We start from the raw sequence: 16,496 nt of genomic DNA on the forward strand, positions 1-16,496 counted from the left end.
TGGACTTTCCTGGCTGATCAGGAACTGTATTGTTCATTTTTAAATAATATCCCTCCAATTTATAAAACACTCATCAGAAATTCATTAGGCAATTCACATGATTTATGTTTCTGTCTGCTCCCGAACAATCTCTCAAATTTGTAGGGTCACCGAGGCTTAGTTTCCCGCTCTCTTGCTTGCTCCCATCTCCTCTCCTCTCACCCTAATTCCCCTATCTCTATTTTCCTCAATGATGCCCTTCACACAATCGTGTCCCTGTACCCCTCACTGGCACCCGAACATTCCCGCTCCCCCGCCACCCCGGCCCTCTGCAGCCCCCCCTTGGATGAGAATACAAAGCAGAGTAATTTCATGGCTAAGCAGGCCAGATAATCAGCAGTCATATTTCACAGCAAAAGGAATGCAGACGCAGACATTGGTTAGGGTTGGTGGGCTTAAAGTGTCAGTGCAATCATTCATATTAAATGCAATTTTTTTCTGCATGTTTATGTTTCTGTCTCTGCCTGTGGTCCACTCCTCTTTCCCTCCATATTACCTTCATTTGATTCCAATACAAAATCAATACTATTTGCATTTAAATTGATAGTATAGGATAACTGTAATGTTGTTAACAGTAGATATCCTGGGGTTTAGTTCTGCCTAATGACAGTTGGGAGCTTATGGACCAGCACTGGGAGCCAGATAGTCACAGGCCAATTTAACCCCGGATATAAGGTGATTAGACCACGATCTAAGGCGGAAATGAGTGTGAAGCATTTATATCTTTGTGCCTATGTGTTAATGTTCCTTTGCTTTGGGTTTTTATGAGCTATAAATTCTCATCCGTGTATCTGCGTGTCTGTGTGCCCCAGGTGTGTTTGCATTTGGTCTGTTTGCCACAGACATCTTCGTCAACGCGGGCCAGGTGGTGACGGGAGGTCTCTCGCCCTACTTCCTGTCTGTCTGCAAGCCCAACTACACCGGCACCGAGTGCCGTTTTAATCACCAGTTTATCGTCAACGGCAACATCTGCACTGGGAACCCTGTTGTCGTGGAGAACGCTCGCAGGTCGTTCCCATCCAAGGATGCTTCGCTGAGTGTTTACTCGGCTGTTTACCTGACGGTGAGGAGAATGTACATGAGCACCAGGCACTATAATAGAGTTTAATGTGGGCATTTTACAGGATGGGAGGTTTAAACAATGGAAAAACCATCACATAACATCACATACTGTATATTTAGGTTGATTACTGTTTAACTTATTGTGTAACATGGCATGGTATCACCTGATTCGCTTTAAGACTTGAGAACAGCTCCAGTGTTTTCTTACATTTGCTTGTGTATTGCACTGACACCTATAAAGAGGCAATGGACAAATGTCTGGCAAGGCAAGGCAGCAGGTACAGGCAGAGCTGATGGTGAAAAGTAGTGATGGCCAGATGAAGCCTCATGACGCATTTTCTTTATTTTCTGAGCCCACTAGATGGCGCTTTTTGTTCAACAAAAGGTTTAAAAACACACTGAATTGCCATTCTTTGAGACTCTCTCTTTAAACCAAGAGTGCCATCTAGTGGGTTCAGAAAATAAAGAAAATTCTTCATGAGGCTTCATGAGGCCATCACAAGTGAAAATTGAGGCAGACTAATGTTGTATAATAACACTTGCTCTATCAGGCTCAGTTTTAAAGCTATAGTGAAGACACTGGTATCACATTAAACTACAGCAGTAGTTCCAAACTGATCCAGCCACGGGGTCCAGATTTCTCCTTAGTCATTAGTTCAAGGTCCATACAGTCATACATTTAGCACCATATTTGTGTTTGGCCGTGTGGTAGAGCTAGTTGCTGTCTCTGTCAAGTGGCTGTCCATTAGTTACCCAGTCTACTGTAGGAAACAGCACTTCAAAATAAGAGCTCTTTGCCAGCAATTTACTGTACTTCAAAATAAAGTGTGCTTTCAACAAACCTGAAATGTTCACGAGTCACTTGAGGTCCATTCAGAATCGACCTGCGACCCACCAGTTGGGAACCACTGTACTAGAGGACCTGAGGCATTCAGTAGTATTAACCACGTCATGCTATCTTGTCGGAAAGGGGGCCAAGTCATGCTCCAAAGTTCCGCTAAATTTTGGCGAGGGGAAAAAGGAACATTGCCTTTTTTCAAAATGGTGTATTTAAATATTTCTGCATACTGTGGTCCTTGAACAGTCTTGGAATTGCATAAATTGAGTATGACTGGGAAACTGAGAGTTGTCAGCCACGGTTTCAGTTCAGCACTCAATTTAACCAATATATGGTTATAGTAGCCCTTGAGATTGAATAAATGAATCAAGTAAACTATTAGGCATATTTGTTCACCTATGATTTGATTTTATGATTTAATACCTTGCAATAATTTCTTAAATCAGTGTTTTATTTGACTTCATTGGAAAGAAGCGCCGGACAAACATGTGACTACCTCTGCTTTTCAAAATGTAAGATCTTAAAACGGAGTGGATACAAAATACATGTGGAAATATGATTAATTGGATTATACTCACAGGAAGTGTAAAATTTTGCATTGTGCTCCCCTTAGCTGTGTCTCAATTCAGGGGCTGCAGCCTTTGAAGGATGCAGCTTTCACGGTCTGCGTCGGCCACATCTTTTAAAGACCGCATCAGCCAAACAGAATGGTCTCAGAAACGGGATGGTCTGGTTGGCAGAGGATTTCCTGGTTGCATCACCAGTTGCGCTACTTAGCAACCAGCTGGGCTTGATGAAAGAGGGAGTAAGCTAGTAAGTTAGTTAGCCCTAAATCATGGACCCAGAGATTGGTATTTAATACTTGAGGAGATGATTCATCGCCAGAGACACTGTTGTTTGATATATTTCAGGCTGATGGAGGACCGTTTTCAGGTAAACAAATTAAGATTGTTCAAGCTGTGTGCTTTAAGCTTATAGTAATGTTAACAATGGTAAACTGTAAGCTAGTTACCAACCGTAACTTGACTTCGCTTAATATATAATCATCCCAATGCCTCTTGGGATAGGCTGGGCCACGAAGGATATATTGCATCCTCCAAACTATGGGGAAGAAGGCTTCATTTCTCAGCCGCATTTGAAGGAGACTTTGAAATGGGAGAGCCTTGGTCGCGCCAATGTGACGCAATCGGTCACATCTCTTCTCCCCCTGCTTATATTTCCCAATGGCTGGCCTGACTACAGGTCAGAAGAAACATATGTATGTTTGATTCTGGGGTGAACTGTCCCTTTAAGCATGGGCATGTAGTGGTAAAGCATCAGTCACAGGAATGAGGACATTCGTGAGGATCAAACTTGCCTATTGAAGGCTGGAACCATCAGACTCGTGTAACTGCGGACAATTAAGAGCTTTTTATTGCTGAACTAAAATATAAGACTGTAATTATGCAGTTTGTACTCTAGAGTCTAGGTTGTTTCTAAGTACTTGTACTTCATAAACAAAGTTAAAAGTTAAGGCAATTATACACATGAATACAGTATAAGTATACAGCAGTGTACAAACAAGTATTTCCCTGAGCATAACTGCTTTCTGAATTTAACTCAATATCATATAATAAAGTGAAGACAAAACATGTATTGAAATTCCTCACCAAATTTGCAGATTTTCTTCAATGCTATCTGAGCAAGGTTAATTAAAAATCATTGTCAAGTGTACTTGTGGTTCTAGAGTTTCTCATTTGGGACTGAGTGTAATTACTTTAAATCTTGGTGTAAACAAATTTTTCCATAGTAAAAAACACCGGATGAATAGATCTCTTTAGCCGGGACTGATTAAAGTTCCACACTAAATTTGTTATTTAAAAAGGCCGTGAATAAGAAGGAATGTTTTCTGTAGCGCATCTATCTTTGATGGAGGAACGGGTGAGGAGGGACTTCATACTTCTTGGAAGTGTGTCGAGGAATGTGTAATACAAGTGTAGGGTGGGTCCGGGCATTTTTAGAAAATTGGCCTGAGGAACACATGAAGAATGGCTTTTGAAGGGCTATTTGAAGGGCTGGTGTGTGATATCACAGTGACGGAGGAGCTCAGCTGCTGGAAAGTGAAAGGAGGGAGAGCAGAGGTGCAGATTTTATCAGCACAAGTGAGAAGAATACAAAGACAGGTTGTTGATGAAAAGAGGATTTGATTCGCGCAGCTCCAAGGTCTGACGTGGGAGGAGGTAAAAGTTCAAGAAGTGAGAACATATGTAGGAAGACTGATGTTTTTAAATGCTGACAGTCTTCTCAGAGGTTCCCCCTATTAGGTTAATCTTGTAATCTTCTATTCTCTGTGAAAAAAAGCTCCTTGTTTTGGAAAGGTATTTCACTCACATGATGTAAGTTTGTGACATCTTTCTTTAACCATTTTGCTGTTCAATGGAGGCTCTGTGCTCTCATAAAATGGTAAAATATTTGATTCCATTTCTGTGGGAACACCTCCAGTTACACTGCATGGGATCGCCTCTGTTCTTGTCTGCCTAAAGAGCGGTACAGGTGAAACCTTAGATCTTTGGGACACAGTAGAGAGCATATTTTTTTGCCTTTCCACTGGTAGCCGTGGCTGGAGGCATTATGTTTTCTGTTTGTACCTCCCTCCGTGTATCGGTCCCATTCTTGTGAACAGAAAAACTCAGAACCATCTAGAGGGAGTTTCTTCAAGTTTGGCAAAAAAATCCACTTGGACGAGAATAAACTAATTACATTTTAATGGTCACAGGTCAAAGATCAAGATCATTGTGACCTTGCATCCATCTCATTCTCCTGAATTCGATATCTTAAGAACACCTTTAGATTTCTTCAAACTTGGGACAAACATCCGAATGGACTCAGCAATAAACAAATTAGAATTTAGTGGACAAAGGTCAAGGTCACTGTGACCTCATGTTTGTCTCATTATTGTGAACAGGATATCTCAGGAACACCTTGAGGGAGTTTCTTCAAATTTGGCAAAGACATCCATTTGGGACACGAGGATTATATTTTAGTGGTTACAGGTCAAAATCCAAGATCACTGTGACCTTGCGTCCATTCTCGTGAAGAACACCTGTAATGTCTTCAAACATGGGCCAAACGTCCACCTCAGTACTAAACAATTAGAATTCAGGTGTCAAAGGTAAAGGTCACTGTGACCCTGCGTCCATCTCATTCTCATAAACATGATATCATATCATCACCTTGAGGAAATTTCTTCAAACTTACAAACATCCACTTGGACTCAGTGATGAGCTGTTTTTATTTTGGTGGCCAAAGGTCAAGGCCACTGTGACCTAACTGTTGTCTTACTTTTATAGACATGACATCTCAAGGAGGCCTTTAGGGAACTTTTTCAAATGTGGCACAAACTGCCACTTGAATTCAAGAATGAACTAATCAAAATTTGGTGGTAAAAGGTCAAGGTCACTATGACCTCACAAAACATGTTTTTGGCAAACACTCAAGAATTCATCTGGTAATTAAGACAACATTTCCTAGAAATGTCTGATAGAATAAAACGATAAAGTGGTGACATTTTATATCAGTCAACGTCACAGAGACACCATAATGTTCTGCAAAAACATTTTCTGGCCATTATTCAGTGTATAGGAATAGAAGGATTGACATTTGGTCAGATACTGAATTGGTAATACTAATCTTAGGTGTCCATCTTGAAACTGTGGTCATTGTAAAGATCTTCTGTGCTGCCGGGTTAAAGATATGAGTGAAGCATCCATGTTGTATATGTATACGTAGATTCTTTGCAGCAACATCCATACCCTATTTGAAGCATTGTCAGCTGTCATGGCTTTCTTCATCATCTGATTTAATCTGCCCTCTGTCCTCCTTTCCAGATGTACATCACCAGCACCATCAAGACCAAGTCCAGCCGCCTGGCCAAGCCTGTGCTCTGTCTGGGCACCCTCTGTTCAGCCTTCCTCACCGGCCTCAACCGAGTCTCAGAGTACCGAAACCACTGTTCGGACGTAGTGGCCGGATTTATACTGGGATCAGCTGTTGCTCTGTTTCTGGTGAGGATGATGGAAGAGTGAAAAGTTTGGGCAAGTGTGGGAGTGAGGATTAGAGGAGGAGAGAGGATGATTATTCTGAGGTGGATTCTGGTCATGACTTATTTTCAAATTATAATAATAATTTCCAGCTTCATTTTGGAAGCGACCCAAACCGGTAATTAGATGATTATTCTAGGCTGCAGCTCTTACCAAAGCCTGTAACAGGGTTTTGGTGCCATTTTTAAAGTCAGCCTGAATGCAAATGTATGCCCTAAAATACTTATACACAGCAGATTTTATACTATTAATCTATATTGATCTTTAATGACATAAATAGCTGTTGTTTGTAAAGGCCATGAAGTGTATGTTAAAGTAAGTTGTGTAATGAGGAACTAAACACTTATTTGGTAAAGGAGCTAAAAAGAGCAGTTCAAGAAGAGGTGAGGGAGAGGATGTGAAACAGGATGAAGCATGGTTTATACTGAGCTTGGAGGAGGTTCAGATACAGGTGAGTTAGGATAGAGGGAAAAGGGTAAGGACGCACTGGTTGATTGGGGGTAGGAGGAGAAGATAAGAAAGGAAAGAAAATACTGAGGTGGCACCTGGATTTCTACTGAGATCAGCAGACGCTCTGTTTCTGAAAGAGCTCAGTGAGGAAGGGTAGTGAAAGGCAGGAGGACCAGGAGTTAGCAAGTTGAAGGAATCACCATGGTTGTTTCTAATTCTAAGATAATTGAGGGAACCAGTGAAAAGAATATGTGATCTGATAAATTCTGGTTGGGAAAAGGGATCTTTTTATGTGTCTCATTGAAATAAATATCATTGCAAGGTACAAATTGTTCTCACTGGATTTGAAGAAAATGAATTTCCCTGTCTCAAAGCCTTTAATGTAAAATCGAGCTGTCAGATATCCTGGCTTCCACTGAAAATCGAAATCACTTTGTCAACATCACATTTTAAGCTGAGTGTTTAAATGCAGGGTAATGATTACAGCTGAAACCGTTGACTTGTTTTTGTGGTTGAAGTGAAAATCCCCTTGAGGAGAAGGGAAGGTGAAGAGAAACCACAACAATTTAAAAGAGATAAACTTTAAAAGTCTTGGAGGCTTCAATTCATGTTAATTGCCGCTGGTGCTCAAGTAAGGAGTATGAGAGAGAGATGGAAGGGAGGAAAAGACATGAAGGGAAAAGTGCTGTAAAGACCACCTAAACTGAGACCCAAGTCATGGCCCCAAGCCCCAGACAAGACCAAGACTTTAGGAGATGAGACCAAGTCAAGACCAAGACCAAGGCCAGAATGTGCCAGACCCAAGATAAAATGTGGGACATGCAAACCAAAGGCACTCCTTATATTGATCTGAAAGATCCACATTCCCTTTAAAACACCCACACTGTTTTGCAGATGAACTATTTGTAGTTTGACTGACATCTCCTCCCAGACAGCCACACCTTTCTTGAAGTGTGTATGAATTTGGGCAGGAAGGGGCGACAGCCATTAATAGCAGTAAAAGTTTTCCAAGGGTGGAGCATAGAAGATGTTTAGATGATGGTAGATTTTGGTCTCAATAGATGGTTAGTTATTGAGATTTCTGGGTGAGTAGTAGCAATCATACCTGCTCCTGTCTTTGCCATTGTGTTGCAGTCTTGCGAGGAAGCTAAAGTGATATGCTTTGGTCAACTAGAAGCAGTTTGTCCTTGGACAACGAGGAGGGGGAGCCACAGCACCCCACTCTTTAATGAAGGATATTAGCTTTCAATGATTAATCGTTGAAAATTGACATACATTGAGTGGATGATCTCCGGGGGAAAGCAGACACAAGAAAATCAATCATCACGTCGGCAGTTTTGAACCTGCTCATTTACAGCTTATTATCAGCAAGCTGAGGAGGGCTGCCTCTCCCTGACACATTCACCTAATGGTCCTGATGAAGCTTATCAAGGTCTTGTCATCGGGAAAACTGAGGCAATATGATGGACTGCTATCTGGAGGGAAATTAATTGGTACAAAGAGAGCAGAAAGCAGGTATAGCTCAGATCCCTGCGCTATCAGTGCTGACAGCCAGGAGATCTGAATGGACTCGTCAAACACCTACTGCCTTTAGTGTTACAAGAGGTTTGTCCTCTGCCAGCAGATTGAGGGATCAGTGTTAAGCACTTGGTCGTGGAGCTGCAGGATGATATTGGAGACAGAGGTGTCCACTTGATCCAAGACAAAGTAGAGCCACATGCTGACTGCCTGCCAGGTCTGATAGAGGAGAAGCCCTTTGAAATTCAAAATGGCTTACAATCTAAACCTCAAATTCAAGGCTGCCCACATTATGTAGAATTGCCATATGTCTGACACATTTTATGCTAAAACACAAGATACAGGTCCATGCAGATCTGAAAACAAAACAAAAAACATAATGCACATGGAATCAGATCCAAACTTTTTTTGTACAATCCCATACAAAGAGAATATGTAACCTTTATTTGAAAGCTCAAATCAGATGTTACGGCTGTTTCATGGCAACAAGCAAATTTCACTTTGCTCACCTGAGACAATAGATGGCAGCTTGGCCGAGCCTGTCTTAGCACGCATGACAAGACGCAAAAATGGAAGGAAAGCAGTCTTCCACAGTCTTCGGGGAGGGAGGGGAGTTGAGTGAAAGCAAGAAAGCAGAAACCATACTGAGATGTATTTGAAACAAGCAGGATGGTTGGAGCTTAAAAGATAGGTTTCTTCCGAGGCTAGATAAGAACTGTCGTGTGAAAACAACAGAAGCGAGTGTCAGTGTAGAGTTGAGCTCAAAGTAAAGCACTTGCCCATGACTCAGCCTAATCAACTTAAAGTTTGATTCACTGTGACAGACACTTCTGTACAGAATTCATCTGTTTTTATGAAACAGTGATGCTGGAGTGTCATCCTCGGATTCTTGCCCAGCAGCTGTGATTCATTTGCTTGGTCTAGGATCATTAGAGAAGCACCGTCCATGAACTGCCACAAACAAGGAAACCTTGAGCATCCTCCAGCAGTGAATCTCCCCCGCTTCATTTTCTCCTTTGCCACTGCCTGAGGGCATGGTTGGCCTGGAGGGGGGGGACTCCCCCTCGGGCTGCCTTCTTTGATTAACCAGTCCATGGAGGAGTACAGAAATTTGGCAACCTTGGTGGTGTCTCTGCAGTTAAACGAACCGGACAAAAAACAGCATTTACAAGTAACTGTAATTTATAAACATTTTAACAGACATATAAATGAAGAAATAAGGCGTCAGTTCACAGTGGCTGCTGGGCGTGGTGCCATGGCACAAAGATGAACACCCCGGAGCATCCTCGTTGACTGCATTAAGTGATGGCTGCATTTGTGAACTCATACAATGTTTGATTGAGCTTTTACACCCATATAAATTTTATATTAGGGTGATAACTGTTGGGAAGCTAAAAATATGGTCACATCTCTCCCAAAAACTCGTGGGTGCTCTTAAGTCCTTCTAATTGGAGCCTAATATCGCAGTGACACTAGGGTTGGCAGGCAGTCTGATTTAAGGTACAAGTGTTCTCATTTTAATATGGACATTAGGTGATGTTCTCTTTTAACAATGGTATGATACTCATGCTATATTAAGGTATACCTGCAGATAACAGGGTTGCATCTGTTCAATAACTCTATGTTGTCTCATTATAGGAAGTAAAAATTTGTCTCAAGGGACCAGATGTGTATACACACCCTTGTATTTCCTGTTAGAGGCTTATTAGATTGTCAGACAACCATTCAGTGCAGTGTGAGTTTTATTATTTGGTGTATGGAGTCTTTATCAAGGCATGATTTTTAGCCATGGCTCTCGGGGTGGCACCTTCAGTCTGTGGCTCTACCACTTTTGTCTAGACTGAATTATCTCAGTAACTGTGGATTGGCAAGAATTTTTGTTCAGACCTTTGTGGTTCCCAGACGATGAAGCTTAAGGACTTTGATGATCCCCTGACTTTTCCTCTAGTGCTATCAGCAAGTTGACTTTTGTGGGCTTGAGTGAAATGTGTCAACAACTGTTGGATGGACTATTATGAAATTTGGTGCACAAATTCATTTCCCCTCAGGATCAATCATAATCTGTTCAGTTGTCTTTAACCTTTCATTTTGGACCAATTTTTTTTTATTTGCACAATTTATGACCAACTACATGCAGTACTAATTGCACTTCCATCAGCCTCAGCTGCACTAACCAGAGATATACTTGCTTTTTAACCACACACACTTGTGTAGACAAATGGCTGCAACATGAGCGTAATTGTTCACCTACTCGCCTATGTACTACATGTATTACTGGATGATTCCACTAGAGGGCACACCAAAAAACTTAGACCATATAAAACTTTGGATCTGCATGATGTAAACAGAAACAATGGCGACACTCGAGGAGGCTACTATTTCAGTAATTCTGAGATCACAGCAGAGAAAGATGGTGGCATCATCATATATAGTATGTAAGGTCCATAAATCAAGCACATTGTGACAATGGCGAGTATGTGTGTTAAACTGCCCCTGGTGTTTTAATGTGAGCATTGCATCTTGCATACACGTTGCTGGGTGTTTCTCAAAGTCAAGGAAGGATCCTTAAATAGCTGAATTTTAGGGATGCTACATCATCAAATCCAGCCGAAAGACTATTCCAACTTTAAGGATTCTTCAAATTCTAGTGAGCACAGAGTCCTTCTTTAAAGAATTTTAGCACACCTGTTGTTTTTTTTTTTTTTTTAGTATAATCCAGAAATATATGTTCCGTAAAAGTCAGATGACGTTGAATATATTGCTTATTTTTTTTTTCAAATTTGTTCAAAAACATCAGAGAGTGCAAAGTCTAAAATGATCACAGTACCCTGAAACCCCCTCAATCCGGTGAGGTTTAATGCCGCACACCCGGTGCCACTCGTTAGCCTGTTCCAGTGTGTTTGCCAAATGTTGAGAATGACTCTTGTCTTGCCTCTCTAGGATCCTTCTTTGGAAAGACTCAACCTACCAAGCAAGGATCCTTGACTTTGAGAAACACCAAGTATACACGAACTAGCCATCATGTGTATGTGAACATGTAGTTAAAGCAAGTATATCTCAGTATATCTCTGGCCTAAGACAGTGAACAAGATAAACATTATACCTGCACTAGCACTGTCATTGTTAGCACTGCTTTGACCCAGTACATCCTCACAGAGCTGCTGGCATGGCTGTAGAGTATTTGTCTTGTTATAACATTACAATGATTTGTCAAATAAATGTGTATTTGGACAGTTTTTATTAAGGGTAGGAAAAAATAGTATGACATATGTACGTAGTATGATGAAATAAAAAAGAGAGCTTCATAATGGATTAATTAAACTGAATCTCTATTTACCTAATGTAGACCCGGTCTGGTTTGGTAAAAGTCATACCACCACCAGTCACAATGTCAGAATTTTACAGCTGAAACTAACTTTCCCCGTCTTAAAATGAACCCTTGATGTTTCAGGTCCATGTCAGCCTACCTTGCTATTAATGTTGAACCCCCTCTCATACCTTACAGGGTATATGTGTTGTAAACAACTTCAAAGGCGTCCACAGTGCAGCAGCTAAACAGAAAACTGAAGACTACCGTGGTCTGCCTCTGATGACTTTCCCCCGTGTAGAGAGCCCTCTGGAGACCCTCAGCGCACAGGTAGCTAAAAACACTTAACCTGGATTCCCAGAAAACGTAATCTCTGTGATTCACATTATCTTTCCCAATTAATTGGCAGAGCTCCCTAAAGACTGTGCTTAAAACAAAAAATACCCCTCAAGAATTTAGTCTACTGTAATTTGGTTTTCACTGTAATTTGCTGTTCCTGTAATTATTTGTAATCTGATTCATTTTCCAGAGTTCCTATAAAGACAGGGTGTTACATGAGTCAACTAAAAACAGGGTTTACAGTCACATAATTAGTTAACCATGTACTCTCTTTCTTTCTTCTTCTTCTTTCTTTTCTTCTTGGTTTCTTTCTACACAAAGCAATGACACATGTTTAGAAGAGCATACAGGCATGACATTTTGCACTACACCCCTGTCCTCCTTCCCCAACGCACAGAAACACACTCAGAACCTCACACAGAGCACTCCTGATACTGACAATGATTTCCTCTTCATTCCCACACCTTTTCCCACTTTCCTTCCTGTTTCTCCTAATCCTTGTACCTCTTTCTCCATCCCTCCCTCCTCCCACGTCCATTTTCAGAACCACTCAGCATCGATGACGGAGGTCACATGACTAAGGGGGCAGCACCGGGTCACGTTTGCGTCTCCACAGCACTTCCAGACACAATGACGAGGACGCATGTCACGTGGTTCCGAATGCTTAACAAAAACACACAACTAATATATCTGTTTAATTCACCTGGGGGACAAAATGCGCCATGTTTCTAATGGTTCTCATTCAGTTGGGCTATGCTCAATTCAACCTGCCAAGGCACATCTATCGCATCACTGGCAAAAGTATCCCAAGGTAAACTTAAGCACAGATTGTTTTTCCAGATAGTTGAAACCATTGGAAACATGGGATGTTTTTTTCCCCCTCCAAGGTGCGCTGTTTGTAGTTAGAGGACGGTGTTTTGTACATTTTGTATGAGCGAGTGCTGTAGCCTATCCTGACGGTGTTAAACCTGCGCACTTCCTGTCAGCTGACTCACTCTGTTTGACATCACATCCTGTCAGGTGACTTGCCTCGTCGATCACCACATCTATTCCCTTCTCAGTCTGAAAAATCTGCTATGGAAAAAATATCGATGTTGTTGTTCTGTGATGTTTGTCATTTGTACAGAAAAAAAAGACAGAATCCTTCTTTTTATTATCGCTGTACATTTATTGACCTCGTCAGGTCATATTTTGTAAAGATTTTTTGTCAATCTGTATGACTATTATGATCCATTTGGACCTGTTTGCCTGCTGTGTAAACCTGGATATGTTTTGGTATCAGTTTAGGTGTTTTGGGGAGTGAACCCTCTCCCCTTTGGAGGAAACGACAAGGAAGAGTCAGTGACATCCTCCGAGTCAGAAAATGGGGTTTGGCACTTGTGGTGCCATGTTATCAGCCACAATGAAAATGAAATATAATTGGTTGGAATTCTCACTATGAAGTGTGTTTCACCCCAATTTCCTGATTCACTGTGATGTTAATAGAATTTTTTTCTACAGAGAAGTCCTGTGGGGCTAGCCTGTGCCAGATCTACCTGAAGATTTCACTGGTGTGGCTGCACAGTTAAATTTAAAACTGAAATCCCAACGGAAGACATCCGTAGAAAATACATGGGGAAAAAAGAAAAAGACACAGAAGTGCTCTTTGGAGTGAAACTGAGTGACTTATTTAAGGCCTGGCTAGCCCCTCTAATGGAAACCAGGCTAATGACTCCTGCTTCACTTTTCCTCCTTGAGGCACCCCTCCCCCGCCCTGACCCACCAGTGGATTGTGATGCAATGTTGTGACTCCATTTCCCATTGGAAGATAACGCCCAGCATGAAGAGAGAAGTCAAGATGTTTTATAGATATTCATGATTTCAATTATACTCATTATCATTGTGATTATAAACGTCTTTTACTTTCAGAACAAAAAAAAAGCATTTCATTTGAAATGCTACATATATTTTTTTTTCTTGGTTTGTCCACAAATTAAATAGTCAGTAGCAACAGTGTATAGTCTTGTGTTTTTCATTACATGCTCAAGTTGTGTTAACTTTGTGGCCAAAGACAAGAAGGATAATTGGTTAGTAAGGTAAAAACAATAGCCTCATTCCTCTGCTGAAACCAAAGAACTGAGGCAGAGAGCTGGACTCCATCTTGACTGTCAGTCTAACCACTTTACCTCCCGGGAAGAAGTGGGAAACATGTCTGCCCTTTTGTTTCTCAGAATATGTAGAGGTTTGTTTACTTTCTTTTTTCATGCCCCGAGTTGTGCCTCACAGGCAGCCCTACAGTGATTCTTGCACATGGGACAAGTTTGCCTAGAGGGTTTTCATCTGTTAAATTTAACCCCAACCACAACTTTTTTCTTAGCACAACCAAGCCTTTCTGGCACATAGCTCCCTTGGGCCTGGGTCTTCAACAAGGGGTTCGTGACCCCAAAGAGGTCTTTAGAGTTACTGCAGGGGGGCTGCCAATTAGGGCTGCCCCCTAATAGTCGACCAAGCATTAGTCAATCAGAAAGGTCATTAGACAGCAAGATTTCATTGGTCGCTTATTTGCAGAACCCCACCACACACGTTAATTCCCAGGGCTGGTACCTGCGGTTATTCCACAGGCTACTTAATAACATGTCAGGCAGGAAATCCAAAGTGTGGGATCATTTTGAGAAGGTCAAGGACGAACCCAAGGTGATATGTGAACTCATCTTCATTGGTCGACTACAAACATGACGTATCATCTGAAACATGGAAGTAGCTACATGCCCATTAGCCACTTAGCACAATCATTACTGCTTTGTCGACAGCGTCATTAACAGGCGGCTCGCTCAGTGTGTGACGTGCACTTGTAGATAAAATATAGGCCTATATTAATGAAGGTTCATTAGTACGGTTTTGTATTTCTCTGTAATGTAGCACAGTGTTAACAATGTTACTGATACTATTCTTTCTCACACCTTCAACTCAAACCATTGTGTTGCTCTGCCCAAAATATATCATTTAATAATTAAACTAATATCGTAAACATGCCGGTAACTAGTTGGCTAATGGCCCTAAATGACGACTATTGGTCTACAAGGAAAATTCTTAGTGGGGGCAGCCCTACTGCCAATTACAATAATTCACAATACATAACATTATTGGCAGGCTAACTATTACCCATGAGCCCTTGTGCAATTATGTGAGCCAGCTAATGCTAAACCACTATGTGGCACTTGTCCATAAAAGCGAGGAAAACGACTTATTTTTTTGAGATACAAGTGATCATTGTGCAACTCTTTGAGAAAGAGATTGTGACATACAGTGTAGCCTAGCAACCACCAGGTGAGGCTAATGCACCTAGCCATGCGACAGCTGCTGCTGACTTCGCAGCCACAGGCAAGCACAAATGAGAGAAGCCTTGTAGATATTCAGAGAATTATTTTAAGTGCAACTCAGTTCTACAAAATTTATGTTTTGGGAGTCCCTGCTCTGCCTCTGTTTCTTTCAGCTAAGGGGTCCTTTGTCTGAAAAAAAGTTGGAGACCCCTGCTCTAGGCAAAGATCTCCCAACAGTGCAACTCTTCTGCTGCATACAAACCCCTCCTTTTTTGCTGTTACAAGCCCTCACTTAAACCATAGCCCATTACAGCCGGAAGGCCTAACGTCTGTGGAAGTTTGTAGTCCAGCAGTGTAAAATTGTTCACGTCACAAACTGACAAAAGATTTACCTAAAACAACCTCAATTTATCAAACTAAGATTAACTCAAGTGAGTAGATAGTAATGAAAGCCATGCATGGATGTGTCAGGTGAGCTGTGGCGATATTTGAGGCGCAAAACTAAAAGGCAGCAACGCAGGGTGGATGTCTGCTGTGGTAAGGCAGACAGTGAGTTAACACACAGGGCAGCTTTTATAGCCAGGAAAGCCCAGGTGAGCTTAATCAAGCCAACAACCCTCGCATGTCAGCCAACTGCCTGATGAGGTTGGCCAAGTCATCCTCCAAGACAGAGGGAGGGGTGCAGCATACTAAACAGGATGATGGCACACACTATAAAAACACCATGCATCAGTGTTTTCTCTTACCTCTATTGTGCACATACACACAGAGTTGCACAAAGGGGAGCCCTGGTTTCGATTGAAGTGAATGGAAAACAAATATTTGGAAGATAGAAGTGTGATGTGACCTGACCTCTAAACATTTGGTGGTACACGTAGAGCAGGGGTGCTCAGTTTTGATGACTGAGTGCCAATTTAGGGAACCAACATATGACTGAAAGGGAAAAGTGCAGTTGCAAGTTGTCCACCGAAATTGCTAACTTAAGCTAACTACTTTAATGCAACCGGTAGCTTCTACGAGCTGTCATTTCTAATCTGATAGACGCTTGTTAGGTGGGCACAGTGAAATGCAATCTCCTTGTGTATTAGCAGTACACTAATGAAAGTGTAAGTATTGAAATGGACTGCAAATTCCTTCCATGTCATGTTTCTGAGCGCCAACACTGGCTGCAGTTTGAGCAACAACAATGTAGAGGATACAGTGTGCAATACACAGTCTGGTGGGAGGTGCACCCTAGGAGGCTCAGTTAAGGGGAAAGAAATCTTGCTCTAAATGTTCTTCCAATATGTACTCAAGCATGCAATGAATTTATGATAATAGAAAGTTTCTGAGAGGACTAGTACACCTTCAGGGTTGTTCTTGGACGAAACCTGACATTTCTTTTGTGAACTAACAAATGCTAATGCGTGCAATTTATTAGAAGAATCCTGTTGCCCCAAACTGTTGTCTTTGAGAACAAGTAAGGAGAAAAATGTGATTTAGTTTCAGCAACCTTTGATTAGACAGACCCCAAAAAATCAATATCAATATGACCCTTTCCCCCCTCATGTTATAACAACCTGTGA

At 41.6% G+C, this 16,496-nt stretch overlaps 1 protein-coding gene across 3 annotated transcripts in view; it reads left to right on the forward strand.

Annotated features, from left to right (window-relative positions):
• The window catches only part of plppr1 (phospholipid phosphatase related 1), a 119,810-nt gene extending 106,193 nt beyond the window's left edge, over window positions 1-13,617 (forward strand). For 2 of the 3 annotated variants that reach the window (XM_049559923.1, XM_049559922.1), the window contains exons 5-8: window positions 852-1,102; window positions 5,806-5,982; window positions 11,492-11,623; window positions 12,177-13,617. In XM_049559923.1, the coding sequence (XP_049415880.1) occupies window positions 852-1,102; window positions 5,806-5,982; window positions 11,492-11,623; window positions 12,177-12,209 (593 nt within the window). In that variant the 3' untranslated portion in view covers window positions 12,210-13,617. Of the gene's footprint in view, window positions 1-851; window positions 1,103-5,805; window positions 5,983-11,491; window positions 11,624-11,953 lie in introns of all 3 variants that reach the window. The other variant, XM_049559924.1, reaches the window with a different exon arrangement.
• Window positions 13,618-16,496: the final 2,879 nt, after the last annotated feature.

The sequence above is a fragment of the Epinephelus fuscoguttatus genome, linkage group LG18 (assembly GCF_011397635.1).
Source record: "Epinephelus fuscoguttatus linkage group LG18, E.fuscoguttatus.final_Chr_v1".
In the NCBI taxonomy this organism is placed as follows: Eukaryota; Metazoa; Chordata; class Actinopteri; order Perciformes; family Serranidae; genus Epinephelus; species Epinephelus fuscoguttatus.